Raw genomic sequence first — 22,436 nt, 5'->3', positions numbered from 1 at the left:
TGTCCATAACTGATCTTTACAGCTTCACTGGACAATGCGGGGCGAGAGCAGAGCCCACTCTTATTATATATATCAATTTGTTGAATTCTAGAAATACTCACTGCGGTGGTCCCATCTTACTATGAACTCTTAACGTACTTCTTTACACGGTATAAAACAAAGTGACGGCCGCTGTTTGTTCGCTTATATCTTTTAAATTTGAATAACGGATTTGAAGTTGGTAGTTTTTAGCAATTGATATAATATAGAACAAACCGTGAAATTGAAAGATTTGTAATGCATTCGTAGGCGAATTCGGGTCGCTAGTTATGAATAAAACAACAGAGTTCACAAATTAATTGTTTATTTGTAAATCGTGTATCACATATGCGTAGTGTACATTCACGACATTTTAGGCAAGAGTGTGCTTATTTTATGAAATTTATGAAAAAATACATCATTTTGCATTACTCAACGATTGCTTAACTTATAAAAATGTTAGTAAAAATTGATAAATTCGTGCGCTTAAATTAAAACAACAAGATATTTAAGGCGAAATTGTAATAATAAAATTACAACCATGTCTTAGAATTTTTAATGCGTTAGAGGCTGAGGTTTATTTGTATTTATTCACAGAATTACGACATCAACGTCAATATTTGACGTATAAAGTAATTATCACAAGTTGTTTTATTCTCAATAGCAATAGGTACTAAGGGAGACACAATGAATATAGTATATAGTACTATATACGCATGTAATTATATCTCCAATAGATATAAGGTTATTACGAATTTCTTATTACAACAAGTTATTACAACAAGTTATAGTTTTAATTCATAAGTCCTCGAAATATTATTTGAAATTTTCATCGCCCCGAATACGGTACTTGGCTTTGAACTTGCTTTGAGTTTATGAAATTTAATTACCGTAACATCAAAAATCACTATAAAAATGATTATTATTAGGTAACAAATCAGTCAAATCCGTTACTTATATGATACGAAGCTCGTTAAATCATGTTTAAGATTACCCATTACACCAACATAGAATATTATTTATATAAAAGAAATCTAAAAAAAATATTATGAAAAGTTAATATCAGTAGATATTTCACGATAATTAATAGCAGACTCACAAAAGTTACTACCGTTAACACGACTTCCATTCTCGACATAGGGAAAAAATACAAGTTTTGTACATACTGAATGATGTATTAATTAGGAAATATAAAAAAATATATACAATTATTGGTGTAATGGGTAGTCTGAAATTCGCAATAAATCAGTGCAAACGTGTCATAAAAGCATGCGTGTAAAATAAAAAAAGGCGACTTATTAAGGATATCACAGCGAAGCGAAATTTCACAAACAATATGAGTTTAGAGGCTTGATTATGAAAAGCAATTAATAATTCTCATTTCATTCACATTGAATATTGCAACCATTTGAGAATTGGAGTTGTCAACATTACAACTCGGCTTCTAACATATTCACCGACAATATAAAACCCTTTCAAATATGAATATATTGCGAATTGCATTGCTTATATATGCAGTGACCCTCCGAGTACATCCCGACTGCAACTTGCATGAGTTTTTGTATGGGAATAGGTATTTAATTAAACTTTGAATTATGTACTCAGATTGTATTGACTGTTTACATTTACACTATGTACGAATAAGAATGTGAACATTTCCGAGTTTATTAGATACTATTATGAAAGTATTTAATCTTAAATTAAATTGTGAAATAACAATTGCAATACCAATAAACTAAACGTTAACTTCTTCGATAGTTTTAGATTGATTTTATGGCTTTAAACTGCAGTTTACAATATTTACTTTGATTTTGAAAAGTAAGCTTTTCCTCACATTCTTTAACGCCGATTGTTTTCCTTAATTGCTGTTCATTTTAGAATAAAATTTATAACCAATTGTGCTTTAAACATGCTTTATATTCTAAATTAAAACATGACCATGTAGAAAACTTTTATAAAAGACATAAAAATTAATTATATATTAAAAGGTCAAACAAACATTATTAATAACAATCATTAGTAAAAAGCGAAATTTTTCACAATTGTAGTAAAGTTTATCATGAATTCAGGAACAACAGTTTTAGAATATGTTTTATGTTTGCAGTTCTGTGTACTCTCAATTCCAATTTCAATATAGATTTCAATCCACTCCAATTCAAAAACAAGTTACTAGTAATTTGAATATATCTATTGACAATGTTTATTACCTCATTTATAATAATAACCCTGGTTTCACACCACGCCATCTAGTCCCAAGCTAAGCAGTGTTTGTGTTAAGGGTACTAGACAACGGATAGAATTTTTTTAAATACATACATAATATATGTACATAGAAAATACTCAGACCAATACAAACGTGAATACAATTTTTTGCATGGTACGAGGAATAGAACCCGCAACCATAAGTATCACCAGAAGTAAGGCGGTGTGCTAAACCGGTAGATCACCGACGCCATTCAATGGACCATAAAATATGAAACCAATGTATTAATAGTCAATAATTGATTTCGAGCTCAACGTCTGAAAAATACTAAAAAGTCTGTAATAGCAGAACAATATTTTGACTTAAACCCTTATTCAGAAAAACACTAATCCCTCTAATAAATGTACTTTAGTTATTGAAGTATCGTAACATTCATTTCGGCCTATTTTCTTAATTTAAAAGAATATGTTATAGCACTGTAATAGTTATTTAACTCATAGGATAGTTCTTTTCCGAGAATAAGACGAAAAAAAATGTATGAAAAGAAATATCAACTGCATATATATACCTATTAAAAATTTATATTTTTCGAATTAACACGATTTATCCTGACGTTCCTAAATTCATTAATTCATATATATTCATATACAAACAAACAATTGAGTAATTCAAACAATCCAAAAGGACCACAACCGAAACAGTTTTAAAATCAATACAAAATCACAACTACAATATTTGCACACTTGCCCATCTAATACAACTTCACACTCTGTTGCCAACTTTACAAATATCGATATCGATACAAAGATTTGACACTATACCAATATAAGTCAGTGGTTGTCCCATCACTAATTCTGAAGAACCATTCAGCTTGATAGAATCGAACCTAAAAAAGGCATAATTCCGTTAAACAGAGAAGTGGTTCTAACAGAATTAACAATGTTCCAATTTAACTGACAATTATATCCCCTTATACACTTAACACTGTATCGATAAATAACATCGATATTCACAATCTTATACGATTTCAATTTTAATCACGACTACTTTTGACCACACACTTCCAATTTTTTCTTTCATTTGTACAAAGTTGAAAATTAATAGGCAAAATATATAAATATAAAACCGATACAAATTTATTATATATGTTTAAAACTTGAAATGTCAACAAAAATATAAGTATATTTTACTAATATGTATACATATATAAAATATTAACTTATAAAATGAACGAATTCGAACAAGAAATATATGTAGATGTACATAAACCTGAATACAAATAAAGGATATATCTATGGGCTACTTTGTCTGTAATATATATACTGGAATAATACAGAGAAGAATATATATAAGACATGATTTATTAATGAAAGCCTACCTATGATATTTACTACAATTCTCAATTCAAATTTAAACCAAATTTGGTTGATAATGTACGTTACCTTTGCCTAAAATCTGGTAGTGTATGGCAAGCTTTAGATGTTACAATTACACTATCTAAAGAGCTTAAATGAATTTCTATGTCAGACTACAACTAGAAATGTTAATTCTATTTATTACAATTAGCATATCTACAAATTCGTAGTTGCAGCATGTTTAATTTTTAATACATTATAAATTCAGAAAAAAGCGATAATACAGATTAAAAAACATTGTTAAAAAGCATTCGCTTACATTAAAAAAAGCTAATAAGCAACTGTAACACGCAAACTTTGCCGACCGTTCTAAACAGAGAACACGTATACCCACATCTTACTCCTATTGAAAGAAAACTATAAACCTTGCAATATACAACAACACACCAAGTAATGGTCATATCCAAAAGTACATATGTTACAGCTCTTATTAAAAAAATTAACCATGCTGCAACCACAAACAGCCATAAACATATTGGAAACAACTATAAATACTCTAATAATCTAAAAATAACGGCTACTTTCAACTGCACTAACTGCTACTCGCTGTCTTTTATTAGGAAATATGTTACAACTATTAATAATTAGTTATTACAAATGTTTTGGCTAAGTGGTTTAACGGCGAGCAGAGCTACGAGGACTGGTCAGAAATAAAACGAAAAATTGACACACAAATTAAATTTGAATTATTTAAAATAGCTGTAATATAAAATTCTGACCAGGCTTCTAGAACAATCGAGATTTTTTCGTAACAAAGATATGTAATATGAAAGGTATCTTTAAAAAAAGTAGATTATTAAAGGTTTTATCTCTCGTTCAGAGGTAAAAGAATATCAATTAAAGTACTGACATGGGCATTGCACCGAAATGACATATCTAATAGTATAAATATTTAATTATAGATACAAATAAAGATTACAATATTAAATCTCGACTGTCTGTTTTATATATACGGCACTTCTAAATTAGATTGCAGATATTTTGTAACTTTCAATTGTTTTAATAGCAATAAGGTCGAATTTTTAGAAAGAGAAATATTATTAATTTTAGTAGTGATACAATTTATTAGTGATGCTTGCATGCAGGATCCACTCAAAATATACCCATACTTTGGGAATCACTGCATTATGGACGACGACTTACAAAGTCTGCATAAAAGTTTAGAAAAACCTTATATAATAGTGACATCACACTACCGATTTGTTGGTGAATTCAAAGTGAAGCTTCTTCGCTACTACCACGTAGTGAGCTCGCTGTCTAGACTACACCCCGTCCTGTTCTCACATCACTTTAGTTATTTTTAAGACTCGAACGAGTCTAAAAGACTGTTCACCGGGACCCGCGTCTAAATATTTATGTACTCGCTATCAAATCGCCAGTGTGAGATCACCCTAAAACTCCGCGTTACTAAGTGACCCACTGTGTCGACTAAAATACAAATGCGTGGTCCAATAATTGATATTTTCCAATAACATTAAATCGAAGAGATAGACAATTTTATAACAAACTATTATGAAAATATATTATTTTTTATTACTACACTGCTCCAAACGCCAGATTGCGTTATAACTGTTTGAGCAAAACGTTTTGTTCTCTGCTTACTGTAAGGAAGTGGTTTCTACCCGTCTTTTATGTGATACAAATACTCATAAGATTTGCAGCATTATGCAATAATGTATAATCAAAAATAACTACTAACAGCTAGTCAATTTTATTATTTTCTCCATGACAACTGACTTAGAATGTAAAAGAATTCAAAATAATTTGTGTACTGACTAGTCATGTTTAATTATATTATACATTACTTCTAAAAGCAGGACTCTTGTAAGAAATACGAACTGTCATAGAGAAAATAATAAAACTAGCACAGTATAATGGTGTCGATTCCGTACCTAGAAAAGGTTAATGATTTAGATAATTGTTTGAATTTAGAATAAGTTTTATTTGTTTTAATAAAGATGCATAGATTTTCCTAAATAAAAAAATAAGGACTTATACAAAATCGAGCTCCGAGGCTCGATCGTCTACGGACTACATAGGATTACGACATCTTTAGAATCGACACCGTTGTCTAAACATACATCTGTAGCAATACACGATTAAAAATAATGAATAATCAACAGAATTAGAATAAGTACATTAATAACAATAAATTTATTTATATTAAAAAGTTGCTATGCGTAATTAATTAATAGTACGCCTTTTGTAAAAATAATAATACAAAATCACTGGTTATAGTGAGGATAAATATATGTGTGCTTATATAAATTACTCTTATTTTCAGACTTCAACATTATTTCAGGGTTTCCGACCATTAAATTAATTTAATTAATAAAATGAGGTATTGCCTACACTAAAAATAAATGGTAAACACAATTTGTACAGGTTAACTATTTGTTCTGTATCTATGGTCTGGTATTTTATTTTATTTTATTGTAATAAAGAAAAAAGATGTCAACATTAGAAAATAATTTAAAACATAAATTGTAAGAAATTTCATCACATTATTATATTCTGCATAAGTATTATATAGGAAATTGGAATTAACCCCGCATTTTATTATACGTCCTGGAAGAAATGTTAAATATATAATAAGTATAGTTATATAAAACGACTATAAGTATAATATCATGGTAGTATTGTTATGTACGAAAATGCAAGGCAATCTTCTTAATATTTCTTTATGTAAGATCCTACCCAAATTTAGAAATAAAAATAAGCCGAACAAGCCAAATAGGTTAGAATTCAAAATTAACACAAATGTCATTTAATTTTATACCATTATACAAGATCCTTTTAATTTTGGACGGGTTGTAGTAGAGGGCTAATATAACCCGACTCAATTAAGAAGGTATTGAGCACGGAAGCGTAAATTTCTCAAATCATACAAATATGAGCATTGAAAGCGACATCTCTATTGAGTCGAGTTGCATTAATGATCCGTCCGTTCGGCTTATTATATGGTTAAACTAGTATATTCTCATTTACATGTTGTAAAAGTTTAATATTTTATGCACATATACAAAACTAAAACATCTTTATTCCCTCTATTGTAACTAGCTTTTTGTCAGTAGCTAAATAAAGGGCTTATTAGGCAATAGACGAAAAAAAAAACAAAATAATAAACTAAACGTTCATAAACGGCTAAAATAACCTACATGAAAAAAATATTTTTCATTTAATTTGAAATATGTAAATGTGCACTTTAAACATAGCTATCACAACATTTAAATGAGAGGCAGGTTCAGATAAATAGCCGTAAATCTATCAATGTTTATTCCTTAAAAAATCTTAATAATCAAGTTGTTTGTCATATAATATCACACGTTAGTGTCACTATAATTAATTATGAGAGACATTACAATCAGACTGAAAGTATCTTGAGCTAGTGGTTCACTACGACTTGTCGACTGCAAAGGTAGTGAGTACAATTCTCATTTAAAAATATTGTATGTCAATTTATATTTCTGGCTGACTTCCACTACTGTGAATATCGATAACAAACTACATTATTCTTAAAGTCATAGGTAGATTCTTAGTTCCGAAAAATACCTATATTACTCAGCGAAATGTTTCATATGTTGCCGAGTCACGTGGTGCGTTCACCATGACGTCGACAGTTGCAATGACAGTAGTCTCTACCCCATTTGGGGTTACTGTTGCGAAGATATTTTAGTCGAATATTGATAATTTGTTAAAACAATAATTTTGTTATGTTTGTGTGCCCTAATAGCGTGCATTTTGATCTAAATGTATCAAGTATCAACATCTTTTATCAAACATTATTATGGAATGCAATAAACATTGATTATTGATTCTATAGCAAGTTAAAAGTATATTAAATTACTGGCTATTATTGTAAATGTTTATTGTGCATGAGAGCGAGACAGTCTCCTCTGAGATGCGGCTAAATATCTCTGCCTTAACAATACATTGTCAAACTTCCACCTGTTTCCTTGCAATCCCTTACAAAAATACATATATTTCAAACCGATATTCTGACTAGACGCCATTCCATATTCTATTAAAAATATGACCTTAAAATTAAAATTCAAGTATGTCACAATAAGGAAATGCATGGGATAAATACGATCGTTACAACATTTTGTTTGAGCGGTAGAACCTTCGAGAAGTGAATCTCTATGTGCTTCATTTCTTTCGTTCCATCCGTTCCTCATCCTTCTTCTGTATGACTTACTTTTTTATTCAATAAGAGTCAAGACCTGAAAACAATTAGAAAAAAATTAAGACGTAGTCGAGAAGAATAATATATAATTGACTGATATAGGTAATATATATTTTTTTTTAAATATAATGTATAAAATAATTATATATAACAAGATTTTGTGATACCCGTGGTAACACAGAACATATATAGGCGATATTTCCCTGTTCAAACAGGTGTGCAAATGGCAAAGAACCATTTCAATCTCATAAGAATGCGACATAATGAACACTTAGGCAGTAATCAGGGAAGCATCAAGACGATGACAAAAATGATGTAGTAAGTACTTTAACACAGGAGTAATCGGAGTCGTATTGCTCTTCCGATTTACTCCCTGCCCTAGTTAAACGGGGATCGAAATTATGATTGCGACAGTGTGAGACGCGATTCAAACCATTCGAGGTGCCCTCAAACTAAAATCAAATCCATCAAGCAGGAGTTGGTCTTCAGCCGCTACATAAGCATTTCCACGTATTTGGAGTCCCTTCTGCATTCCTAATATTCTTCCGGTGACGTTGTAAATGCCAACTTTTTTTAAGTAATTGGAATGGGAAACAAGCTTGCGTCCCCCCTGATGGTAAGCGGTAACTGTAGCCTACATGCATAGACGGCACTATGAACATTACGTTATCATTTGACGCTTGGGGTACGCATATGTCGCCATTCTAGAGGACTAAGATGTCGTGCGTCTTATCCAGTCTATATATATCGACCTATACCAAAAAGCATTAGAAAAAAAAACAGCACTGGAATAAGTTTAAAAAATAGAATACCTGTATCATTCATGGCTCTGGTTCATAGTCCGAGATCGCCGTACTGTACGGACCACTTCTCGTACGCGACGAGACTGTGCGGCGACACGGACGGCCGGATGCGCTTCAACGAGTCCATAAAGTCTTGGAAAGTGATGCTCCGGACTAACGACAGGTCGAGGCATTTCACTTCCTCGGGGTCTAATTCTGTGAAAATAAAATAATTAATTATTGTACCATATAATGTCTTTAGTAGTATTTTTTGATAGACTACAAAAAGTAGCAGCACGCAGTTAAACAATTTTATGACAACGCGCTACCGCTGGCTGGCGCCGTGCGACGGTAAATGAAATACTGTAATAGTGCGGTAATGGAATATAACTTCACTATTTGCGTTTACAACACACTTATTTTATAACTTCACCATGGTGAAGTATATTCTTTTATGTGCTGGTTTATATAGCGAGAAGCGTTGAAATTAGATCGATTTTACGAGCATGTGTGATCACAAAAGTCATCATTAATAAAAAAAAATGTACCCTGTATTGGAGTATATTGGAGACGTACCTCTGATGGGTCCGAGCGCGGCGTCCCTGCAGAGCGCGGTGAGGTCGCTGCCCGAGTAGCCGTCGGTGAGGGCGGCCAGCCGCGACAGCTCCTCCTCCGCGAGCGAGGCGGCGGCGGCCCCGCGGGCCAGCACGCGCCGCACCAGCGCGCCGCGCGTCCGCACGTCCGGCAGCGACACGTACACGCGTTTCGGGAACCGTCTGTACAACGATTCAGATGAGAGCGGTTTTCAATGAAGTTAGCGGTAAAATAAATAATAATAATAATCTCAGGACAAGTCACACAGCGCCATCTAGACCCAAGTTATGCTATCTAAAGCTTGTGAACTGATACATATACATAGATATTTTTTTTTGTAAATACATACATTTTATACATAGAAAACACCCAGACCGATACAAACAATCATACTCATGAATACAATTGTTTGCGCCGTGCGTGGAATCGAACCCGCGACCATCGGTCGTAAAGCGGTGTACTAGACCGATAGACCACCGAGGTCGTCAAATAAAAAAATATATTTTGTTAATGTAATATGATTGCCTAACAAGCTGTCTCGCCTGATGGTAAGCTGTTAACCGTCGCCTTTATACAAGAACAGAACTACGGGCATCACGCGTGACACCCGTGACATACCTCATGCATTGCTTTTCCAAAAAACTACTATATCATATTACCATCTTTCAATCCGAAATACAGCTCAAAAAGCAAGGTGTTTGGCGACTGATATAGGTAACAGAGATAGCCACACACGACTCCACACAAAGTCTACCTCGGGAAAATATATTATATTAAAGTATAATAATTAATACCCTTGAATAATTAACACAGCGCCATCTAGTCCCACGGTAAGCTTGTGTTATGAATACTAGACAACTGATAGATTTAATTAACTACTTTTTATGTAAATACATATATAATATACATAGAAAACACTCAGACCGATACGAACAATCGTACTCATGAATACAAATGCTTACACCGTGCGAGGAATCGAACCCGCGACTATGGGAAGTAAAGCTTGATTGCTATACCACCGAGGCGTATATTGTACACATTGGCTACCTGAGTGCTGCTTCGTCGAGCTCCTGCGGTCTATTGGTGGCCGCCATGACGATGAGCCTATCAGCACCGGCGGCGGGCAATCCGTCGAACTCCACGAGGAACTCAGTCTTGAGCCGGCGGGACGCCTCGTGCTCACCGGAAGACCGTTCACACAGCAGAGAGTCTACTTCATCCACGAAGATTATTGACGGCTGAGAAAATGCGGGTTGAATTGAAAACTATATTCAATGCTTTCGATGTCATTCCACAAATTTGAATTTCAATCAGCCATTATCAAAATGATATATCATTTTTAATATGCACCGCCAGAGTGTGGAATACACTTCCAGCTTTGGTGTTCCCTGAGAAATACAACCCCAGACTCAATGGCGTATAGGTAAGACCGAGAGCAAACCCATTAGGTAATAATACAAAAATTAAAATTAAAAAGAGTACGATTTGTACTAAATAAGTAATTATATAAAGTATTTCTATATCTAAAATGTACAACTATAAATGTACATCTATACATATAGATCTAGGTTTAACCAATAACAAATGTGAGCAATATATAAAAAAATAATGTTTCGTTCGTTCCTTCATTCGTAATAATAAATTGTATCTGTCTTTGTTAAATAAATAAAACCAACGCCTGTTTACATGAGCTACATATAAAAAAAATATTTCGGTCGTTCCCCCATTCGTAGTAATAAAATGTACTTATCTTTGTTAAATAAACAAAAAAACGATGCCTGTTTTACGCAAGAATCAATTGGATTTGAGATTAGTAGAAAAAAGTAATACTTATTAATAAGTATAGATCACAATACCTGTAGTTCTCTAGCAACTTGGAACAGCGCCCGTACCATCTTCTCGCCGTCACCAACGTACTTGCTGGTGAGCGTTGCTGCTGAAATGGAGAAGAATGTGGCCGAACACTCGGCGGCTACACACCGAGCCAGCAATGTTTTACCTGTAAATTAATTTTGAGTTCACTGTTATAAAGTTTAAGATTCGAATTGAAATGCATAAAATTTTTATAGAGAGATAAGGGAACGTGGTGCCTTAGTAGGTTACTTCTCTGAATTAGGCCCGTTTTTTTTTGTATGATAATGGAATGGTGCACCTGCTTGCCCTAACGGTTTACGCTGGCGGGTCACCAGTGGAGAATGACAAGATGAACATAAGGTCAGGTCAGTTAGCCCATCGTAGCCAATTCACTAGGAATTTATCACGTGTTAAACCATTAGACCACCAAAATCGATTCTTTTATAATATTAATATAGATCTTATAATATCGACAAAGTTTCTTTTAGTGTCCCAGATTTTAACTCACAACCTTTTAGATGTAAATCGAGGCAGTAGCCAGCCACAACGCTCTCTCAAAAACCTTATAAAATAATATTATAAAGAGGAAAGAGTTGATCATTTGTTTGTAATGTAGATTAAGACCTCGCTTAACTTAGCTGCAACTTATCAGAACGTATCCCCTGTGGATACGTTCCGATAAGTTCCAGCTGTAAAAGAAAACATTAAAAACAGTCACAAAACTTCTTGCTCAGTTAATACCTTGAGCTCAGTATTAGAAAGACTAGCTGCTGTTGAAACTATTTCCTCGACGTCTTTCCGTTAGGTTCCAAATCCCCGGGCTGAAATAAAGGACCGCTGAACCGTAACAACGTTAACCGGGGTCTTATTGTATCAAATACACGACGCATGTAAACATATTGTTTTTTTTCTTTTATTGTGGCAGTAAACAGTCAATAGATATATCAGTATTCAAATATAACAATCGCAAATACAAAAGACCAAGCAGTTGCGAAATATAAATACATATCATGATCAGCTTCTTCCTTATCCCATTATTTGTGGTCGGCGTAATATGTATGTTTTTCTCTTCCATTCACCTCTGTTCGCAGTCATCTCGTTATTTGCTACCTTTCGTACCATATCATCTTTCACACAGTCCATCCATCTCTTTTTTGGTCTTCCTCTGCCCTAATAACTCTATATATACATATATAGAAAGTTATTTTATTGACAATGTGGACTCCATTTTATGTAGATCAGTTACGAGATACGACATAAATAAAATGCATACATTAAATAGATATTATCAAAAGTCAATGTTGCATAAAACTGCATTGAATATACAACAGTACAATATACCTACAGGGACGGGCGGTCATTGATGTTGACAATGATAAAAATTGTGTTATGGATATACAAAGTTAAATAATTTTAAATAACTTTGGGGTGCAGCAGTTTACACACGGCCTCACCTTTCGATCGTCGCGGATTCGTTGTCTGTTTGTATTGGTTTTTGCGTATATGCTTATCACAGAACGTATTTATAAATATACACATATGTATTTTGGTATATGTATCTATTATTTATTTAGTATTGATAGTAAAAGTCCTGATTAGTTTCTTATATTAGTTAACATAAAAAAGTCCTACGATATATATTAAAAATAAACACGATAAAAATAAATCCAGACTAATGCAACAATCGGGTTAGAATTATAAAATATGTTCTGATACACTTAAACAAAAAAAAAACAATTTTTTTTAAATTTACCTGGTAAACTTTACCTATAAAAGGATGAACTTACAAAGAAAAAAACTATAGTAAGTTAAGCTAATATTAATGAAAGTACCGCTTATATTAAGAGTCTCCGATGTAGAAGTTAGCAAGGTAAATAAGGGAACAAGAAGTTTGTAAGGTACAACAAATAAGGATATAAAAGTATTCTTTACTTACCATTCCCTGGTGGTCCGAACAAAAGAAGACCTCTCGCCGGTGACCTCAGTCCAGTGAAAAGCTCAGGCCTCAAAGAAGGAAGTACAACCATCTCTTGCAACGCTTGTTTGGCAGTCTGAGAACAAATTATATACGCTATACACAACAGAAAATGATATTACAAAAGGATTCTAAGTTTAAACTTAACAATACTTTGTTATTAACATTTTAGTACAAAGTGGCAGAACTAATATTTTTGTTGTGATTTTAGGATAGATACGCAATTTCTCACAATTAACCACGTAATACTGTGACAAATTAGCAATACTTGTACTTCAAACACAAAATCAGCAATTTTGAGGTATCAAACTACTCTTCAAACGATAAAAAAACATTAATATTAATAATATCCCTGGACAATTTTCATAGCACAATATAGTCCCAAGGTAAGCAGACTGTGTTATAGGTACTAGACAACTGATATAAATACTTAGATGCATTTTTTGTAAATGAATTCATAATATACATAGAACAGAACCAGACAAATACAAACAATCATACTCATGAATACAAATCCTTGTGATGTACGAAGAATTAAACCCGCGACCATCGAAACTAAACCGCTAGACGACCGAGGCCGACAGTAATAATTTTGATCTGTACTGTATTACTTTATTCTATTGCACATTTTCAAAATAACAAAGCTCTTTAATACAGCATATATATTTATCGAAGTTGATTAATTTATTTTTTATTACAGTCAAGCGATTTTGAACGCTAGGGAGGGTAGATAAGGGGAGACTTTATAACAAAATTGTGTGCAGGAACCAGTGTCACATTATATCTACTACGAAGCAGTTGAGTTCCAGTTTGAAGAATGACATATGACAGTAAAATTACAGGGTAAAGTGGCATGCTATATATCTAAATATTAAAATATCTGCTAAGCGGCAGACTACACAGCGTATTTTCAACCGAATGTCGAACGGAGGAGATTCTCATTTTTACTATATTTTACACTTTGTGTACATACCACTTGGCATTTCCGCCAAAACAGAATATATTTTGATGAATGTTTTTGCTATACGTATGGTTTACTGCCGCGTTGTTCCCCATTGTATCACTATTAGTTGTCGATTTTTATTTTTGCTTCCAATTTACTTCTGTGATATCAATTATCGTTCTTATGTTTATTCGACGATGACCACTTACCATCAGGATATTAGATAACTGTTCTTCAGATTAAAAGTGTCTTATTATTATTATTTAAATATTCTTTACTGTACTATTTAAAATATATGTACTATTGGCGAGGTTACTGCATATAGCATTTTATGTCTTATAAGCAAGTACATGGAATTATTCGAAGGAACTCATCTTAATACTATTAAATACTGAATTTGTTTTCTCACCTCCTGCCCAGCGATGTCATCCCAGTGCACCTTAGGCCCACCCTCGACTATCTCGTCTAATATCAACTGCACCAGCTTGGGGTCAACACCTCGGATGGAGAGCGCCGGCTGCGGGGTCCTGCTGCGTGTAGGTGTCCCGCGCTGTGACCCTCCGCCGACCGCCCGCCGCACCGGTGACCCATTGTTTGGCACCTGATACGCGCTCTAAACGTGAGAGGATGGAAACATGATGGTTAATGATGATGATATGAAATGAAAGGGTTAGTTATAATAATATTTTTTATGATTTTGTGCAGTGAAAAGTGACTTTAAAAATTGAAATAATATTTAGATTTATGAAGTACGCATGGAGCAGCTGAAGTGATGTATACACAAAAAGGGAATTTTAGTTGATGTGAACGCGACGTAACAGGAATTTTGCTTTTTACAATGAAAACAATAAATGTTTGTCCAATAGTTTTTCCTACTGGTAAACCGCGTCTACTGGGGTCCGCGGTATGTCTAAACTTCCATATATTAATGAATAAAATAAAAAAAAATCTTGAGTGACCAACAATTACAATGATTAGTTCTTGCTGAAAAGTTCAGGTATTTATATAGTTTTAATATTGACTCAATTTCTGGTTGCCACGGCATGCGTAAATAAATGTTTTCAAAGTTTATGTAAATTGTTATTGTAAGTGTAAATGGACTGGGCTGATTTTTGTTTGTTATTGTGTTCTTGAGTGGCTGATCTGAATTTATATAAGTTTAAAGAAGTACTTCGCATAGGATTATTTGTTTTGTTCTATTCTTTAATTCACGCGACGAAGTAGTCTACTCCACGGTGTAGTTATCCGATTTCTAGATCTAGACATATTTACTTGTACCTACTTTGTTTCATAGGATGGCAGTAGATTATTTATGTAGTATGTAAAATTAAGATTTCATTTCATTGTAATTATTGTGTGTATTTTAGTAACTAGTATATATGTATGCAATCTTCCTAAGTGGGCATATTGAGAAACTGTAAATCTTGCTTAGTATGACGTAAATAAGTAAATAAATATCCTTCTAAAACATACAATGTATCACAAGTAAAAACCAATAGTACGAAATAAAGCATATTCACGCCTAAAAGCTAAATTACATGCAACAGTTAGCGTTCGCCGATTTTGCAACGTATACAGCCCACACATGACCATGTTTGTTGCAGTGTCATTGCAAGTAACAAAACTAGTTTTATTACGTATCCACGTGCGTTGGATGCTGAAAGTGCACGGTGAGAAAGTTATGATAATAAGATTATGAAAGACATCATTAAACCTGTTTCAACATTCGTTGTTTAATCTTATATATAAAATTCTCATGTCACAATGTTAACAACCATACTCCTCTGAAACGACTTGATCGATTATTATGAAACTTTATATGCATATTCAGTACGTCTGAGAATTGGCCACTATTTATCATACCCCTAAATGATAAGCGTTGTTCACCCCTAACATTTTTTTTTATTTCATGGACAAAATTTTCATTATTTTATAATGTAATATTAAAAAATACATACAACCCTAAATTTTCACCCTTCTATCACCAACACCTATTTTTCAATAGCGGTTTTAATTTATATGGCAAAATAACATTTGCGGAGTCAGCTAGTGAATTATATAATTTTTATAACCTATATTTAATACGTATTAATTAAGGATTAATAACCACGGAACGAATTATGGAGCGGCTGAAGCAACTCCCATCTGAATAATATAATTTGTAAAACAGTGAACTTTACAATACTTAAATACAACAATAATTCATTTTGAATTTGTTCACTCTTTTTGTTCCATCCACAAGAACGCATTTCATCATTTTCTTGCAGATTCGAACTACATTTTCGGCCTGGCCGTTACTTCTAGCATTATATATGAATTAATTAATATCAGAATAAAGTACCTGTTATTATATTTTATTTGGGGAAAATTTTATGTTTAATTTCTTTACGCTGTGGCAATAAAAAATACATAGACTCCAAAATTTTCACCCTTTTACCACCAACCCCTTAGCTTTTTAATGGCAATATTAATTTATATGGCGAAACAACGTTTGCCGGATCGGCTAGTATAATACAACAATGTAAGTATTTTTTAAACTTCCACTTTTCGAGACTACGCAGTAAAAACCGCGGGTACTACTTCATGATATTTTTTTAGTTATTATGACGGATGACCTGTTTTTTACGCTGCTTAAAATAATGTGATTATAATCTAATAAAGTTGTAGGTGACAAAAATAGCGATTTCAATCAATCACTGCCTAAGATTCCCGATGGGCGCTCATTCGAACAATGAGCAAGATAAATATTTGTACTAACAAAAATAATATGCATTCAATTCATCTTAACAAACATTCACAATAAATTATAACGTTATTTAGTCTACATATATAATAGTACGGGAAAGATTTACATTATTTATAGAATTTTAACAATGCTAGATATTGGAATTATATTCAATATTCAGAATAACGAAAACATTTTTTATTAACGATAACAATAGAGTTAGAATATAGAGTTAGTAGGTAGGTAAATAATTTCGATTGAGAAAGTATTGCTATCGCGTTTGGGTGAAGAGGAGATGCAAGGTATCCAAATAGAGATAGAATGAATATTGAAGAATATCTACATAGTAATTTTATTGCGTGGACACATTCCTTTTAACACACATCTGTACAAATATTATACATACGAAAGTAATCCAAAGTGTTTATTTTCACGCTTGGACTACTGCTCTTATTTTGGTACAAAGATAAATCGCCCAATGGAGTAAGTTTTTTTACTTGAAGAAATTCTCCCATGGTACCGGCCGTGGGAAGCGTTAGGTATTTACTAAGTAAAACTCAATTTATTTTCGTGGCGATGAAGTTGAAATTGTACGAAGAAATAGAAATATTTTTTATTCAAATAAACTTAATGTAAATACTCTTGAATTGTCATACTTTTTATTATACCAAGAAAAGAATGATCAAGGCGTATTGCTTTGTTAAAAGTTGTTTTAAGTAACGACACATTGACAAGGAAGAGGTATGCGATAATCAACATAGAAACAGCTACGCTATCAATCAGAATCAATCATATTATCAGATCAGCACTATGAAATAAGTTATTTTTTTTTACAAAAACCTTACTATCATTTAAAAACTCTTAAAGAATTTATCATATTTCAAGTAGGTTCTAGCCTTCTAGGTCTTACCTATATTATTGTTCAATAATTTAGACAGTTTACTGGTCTAGTATTACTTACATTACATTTTCCAACGAAAAGATGTAATTCGATATGTTTCGCTTCATTGACGCGGAAATAACGCCGACCTTAGGGTTGCCGGTAATATTTTTTAGTTTAAACCAACGGAAGACGTAAAATGCCTTTGTGTTTAAAACTAAACAAGGTCATTCTATAATCCGGAAGAAGGGTGTACTTGTATTTTATAGATTTTACAGCGTTCTTAGTTTCAATTATTTATTGCATTTATACAATATCAGCTGTTATTTGCGACCTCGACCGAAAATAATCTGGAAGGGATGAAACTTTGTATAGAAGTTTTACCCCTTCAAGATTATTTTCGGAAATTCTGAAGTCTTTCACTTACGGAGCATCCATAGATTACGTCATACGTTAAGTGAAATGAGTGAGCTGTCAAACAAAGTGTGGTTTCGTGTGACAACGGAGTGGGAGGGCCTAAATTTGTGACATAACATTTCAAAATCCAATATATACGAGAATTACAACAGGATATTTGAATTATTAACGAAAACAGTTCAATTTTCAAAATATGTCACACTATGGCGAGAGAAAACACAATATGACTAACCGTGACAAAGATGGGAGGAGAGGTGAGGAACCAAGAAATTCGTGTAACGTGATTCATCGATGGCCCTTACAGAAATCTATATTATTAGTCAGTAACAGAGATTAGATAAATAAATAAACCTAGACCATTACCACAGCGTCATCTAGTCCCACGGTAAGCAGAGCTTGTATTATGAGTACTAGACAACTGATATAAACACTCAGATATATATTTTTTGTAAATATACATATTATACATAGTAAATATCACGCGGGCAACGCTACATGGTTAACCTAATATTATATATTTGAAAAGATAGCAACCCTAACTCTTACACATATCAACTACACGCATAGTTTTGGCTTCACACTCACTTCACAAATATTAAGGTGACAGATGGTCACACGATCACATGGTACTGGATATGTCAGGGGCGCAATTTTGAACACATATGCCTATTATATAAGATTATAATAGAGGTAATGTTTGTAACTTTGGATGCTCGAAGAAATTAGGTATTACGGATTTTATAATTTAACTAGCTTTTGCTCGTGGCTTCGCTCGCGTTAATTTATCCTCTTAGGGGTGGAATTCATCAAAATCCTTTCTTAGGGGATACCTACGTCTTAGTAGCTTTATGCATGTAAAGTCTCAGCCCGATCGGTATAAAATTGATAAAGTTTCATACAAACTTTCACTCCCTGTTTTATACCCTTGAGGGTAGAATTAATCAAAATCCTTTCTTAGCGGATGCCTACGTCATAACATCTACCTGCATGCCAAATTTCAGCCCGATCCGTCCAGTGGTTTGGGCTGTGCGTTGATAGATCACTATGTCAGTCACCTTTGAGTTATATATATTTAGATTCATTATTGGATAGCCATTAATGAATGTTATAAGCTATATAACATCACGGTATGACCAATAGAAACGAGCTGCATTGAAAAACATTGCAAAAATGGTGATAATGTGACGCAAACAACGCTGAGCCCGTCAGGCGCAGTCAATATTTATTTACTGTACACATAATATTAGCTATTTTTAACATCTCAATACTAAGTAGAAATACAAATAAATAAACATAATATAAGCACTTTTGAATAGTCTATTATATAATATTCTGTTTATTCTACCACTCATTCGGAAAGCATACTCATCATAAGAAGAACGAGATATAAACTTGAGTGTTGCTCTTTTGACTGTAAGCATTGCTTTCTTAAGATATAACATATATGTGAACTAGCTACCCAGCCTGGCTTCGCACGGGTGTACATGTATTATACATATAAACATTCCTCTTGAATCGCTCTATCTATTTTTTTTCATTTATTTATTTATTTTAGGTAATCAACAGCTTACACAATTTATAGACAATATATAGTATTACATAGTTAGTAAAGCCAATAACAGATACCTCATGAATTTATCTTTAATATTAAAGTTATATTTAAATTGGTTATTTAAAAACAATACAGTTAAACATTAAAAAAACCGCTTCAAAATCCGTTGCGTAGTTTTAAAGATTTAAGCATACATAGGGACGGACAGACAGCGACAGCGACTTTGTTTTACACTATGTAGTGATACAATGTTTATATTCAAAATTCACAAATTAAGTAATTCGTTATAGGGATCAGAGTAGACATGGCACTACAAGTTGACTGCGAGAGATCTCTCAATGAACTAAAAATTTCGTGTCACAATGTCTGTTATCCAAATCCTACTAAACACTATATCCGCTTTTAATGAAGTTTTAGTGTTTTTATACTAGGCGATAAGGATGACCCTATACAGAAATAATTGATACATCAAAGCAACGTTTGATTACATAAGCGATAAGACCGCTTTTTGTACCGTATCTTTGTAGTTAGGAGTAAGTTAGAAATTTATATCAGGTGTAATAAAAAGTGAATAAAAATAATTAAAGTTCGTCGGGTCAACTAATATTTATTTATTTAAAACTATTGAATTTTGTACATTAGGCGGGCTTAATGCTAATAGTTTTCTCTGCCAGCCAGGGAGTACAGAGATACTCGAAGGCGGTTTAGATTATTAAATAAACTTATATTACTAGCTGTACTTCGCGACTTAGTCCGCGTGGAAATTAACTTTATTTTTCTAAAATAAAAGTAGCTTAAGTTACTCCTTACTACTTCAGCTACCTGCCAAAAAAGCCCGTCCTCCCGTCCTCCCGTCAAAATCGGTCCAGCCATTTCAGAGATTAGACGGAACAAACAGACAGACAGATAGACAAAAATTGTAAAAAATGTTATTTTGGTGTATGTACTGTATTTACATCCATTTGCATGTAGTAAAAAATGGTTATTTCAATATTACAAACAGACACTCCAATAGATGTGTAGATATAAATATAAGAGTATACATATACATAATAATATACTACATACAAACATATTATGAGCATACATACATATTATAGTTTGTTTATAATATATATCCCCTTCCCCCCAGGAAGGGGATTGTTAGTAATGTGCATTGATATTCCCATTGCTAGCAATGTACCCTGTCAGGTCGACCTCCACGCGGTTCCCCCTGGAAACCATCGTGTTAAATTCCTGGTGAATTTGTTACGATGGGCTAAGTGACCTGACCTCGTGCTCATCTTATCATCCTCCACTGGTGCCCCGCCAGCGGAAACCGCTAGCACAGGCGGGTGCACCATTTCATTATCATCCACAAAAAAATATATATACTCATAATATGTTTGTATGTAGTTACTAATATTATTATGTAGAAAGATAGTAAATAAATAGACCTGTACTCTTCGTTATTAATTTCGAAGTACCCGCATTACGTGCAAGTAAATTAATCGATCGACTTATCTCGAATGATTTACGGCGCTCTTAAAGCTGTAATTGTGCACTCTCGGTGAACAATCACTAATTTATTTCCGCTACTTTCACTAGTGTGTCATATTTATTGATCGGGTGATATCATAGTGAAGGTGAAGGACGTAATACACCTGAAATTACATTCGTTTTTTCATGTAAATAAAAATAACAATTACGTTCATTTCCAATTACTTGTATATTATACGCAATGTATAATATGTAACAGACATCTGATATAAATACATAGATTTTTTTATACATAATATACATAGAAAATACCTAGATCGAGACACAATTACAATCAAGTTCATAAGTTTGTACCGTGTAAGGAATCAAACCTGCGATCATCGGAAATAAGACGGTGTGCTAAACCGCTAAACCATGGGAGTCACATGAAGACGTGATTTCTTTATTTGTTTGCTGTGAGCGTTGTTATTGTTTATACTCGGAAATTTCACTACCCTATCTCAACCTTTGACTGAAACACATCTTACAAAGCAAGCTTGACTGAAATAGATGAAATCTCGATGCCCACGCAGACAACCTTACTTAAATTATAACATCATCCAATGTTCAAATACTTATATGAAATTGCTTATCGTGTGCTTTGTTTAGATTTGCTATCAAAATAGGTTTGTCCTTGTCACACCCAGGTCAACTTAGGGTCAATATTTGCTAGTACTTTCAAGGTTACTGTAAATCTAAACTAATACTATAAAGAGAGATTTGTATTTCTGTTTATTATTGCTAATCTTTATTTAATACATGAAGCAATACTTTGTAGCACTTTTTATGAAAATTGCGCGAACGGAGAAATATGTAATTTCGCACACTTATCCTTACTAATATTATAGTAAATGCGAAATTAACTCTGTCTGTCGGTCTATCTGTCTGTCTCGCTTTCATGCTGAAACCACCGAACCGATTTAAATGAAATTTGGTACACAGATAGTCTAGACCCTGACAAAGGACATAGGCTACTTTTTAATGCGATAAAAGGGTTGTAAGGGGTAGAATGGGGAGATGAAAGGTTATATGGAAGTATCGTCATTTTACGCGGACGAAGTCGCGGGCGTAGCTAGTAGTTTATATAGAGGAGTGCAGAATGATAATCTTTTTTCTATTATGCATAAAAATACTTTAACGAATAAAAAATAGTACACACATGTATTTGACACACACGGATATGTTGTATATTATACATATATACTAGCTGTTCCCGCAGTTTCACTCGCGTGAAATATATAGCCTATATGTTATTCTAATGATTATTAAGCTATATTGCTGCAAAATTTCATCAAAATCCGTTCAGTAGTTTTTGTGTGACAGAGTAACAAACATCCATCCATACTCACAACTTTCGCGTTCATAATACTAATA

General features: G+C 33.2%; 1 protein-coding gene across 3 annotated transcripts in view; it reads right to left on the bottom strand.

The window, feature by feature from the left end:
* Positions 1-844: 844 nt before the first annotated feature.
* The window catches only part of LOC131851788 (spastin), a 40,515-nt gene continuing 18,923 nt past the window's right edge, over positions 845-22,436 (bottom strand). For 2 of the 3 annotated variants that reach the window (XM_059202340.1, XM_059202341.1), the window contains 7 exons: positions 14,380-14,571; positions 12,989-13,103; positions 11,055-11,197; positions 10,246-10,436; positions 9,181-9,380; positions 8,635-8,820; positions 845-7,859 (listed from right to left, as the gene is read on the bottom strand). In XM_059202340.1, coding sequence (XP_059058323.1) covers positions 8,657-8,820; positions 9,181-9,380; positions 10,246-10,436; positions 11,055-11,197; positions 12,989-13,103; positions 14,380-14,571 — 1,005 coding nt within the window. In that variant the 3' untranslated portion in view covers positions 845-7,859; positions 8,635-8,656. Of the gene's footprint in view, positions 7,860-8,634; positions 8,821-9,180; positions 9,381-10,245; positions 10,437-11,054; positions 11,198-12,988; positions 13,104-14,379; positions 14,584-22,436 lie in introns of all 3 variants that reach the window. The other variant, XM_059202338.1, reaches the window with a different exon arrangement.

The sequence above is a fragment of the Achroia grisella genome, unplaced genomic scaffold (assembly GCF_030625045.1).
Source record: "Achroia grisella isolate CSIRO2021 unplaced genomic scaffold, CSIRO_AGI_Agris_v1 utg807, whole genome shotgun sequence".
Classification (NCBI taxonomy): domain Eukaryota; kingdom Metazoa; phylum Arthropoda; class Insecta; order Lepidoptera; family Pyralidae; genus Achroia; species Achroia grisella.
Note: the sequence above shows the minus strand (reverse complement) of the source record. Positions and strands in the feature narration are given on the sequence as shown.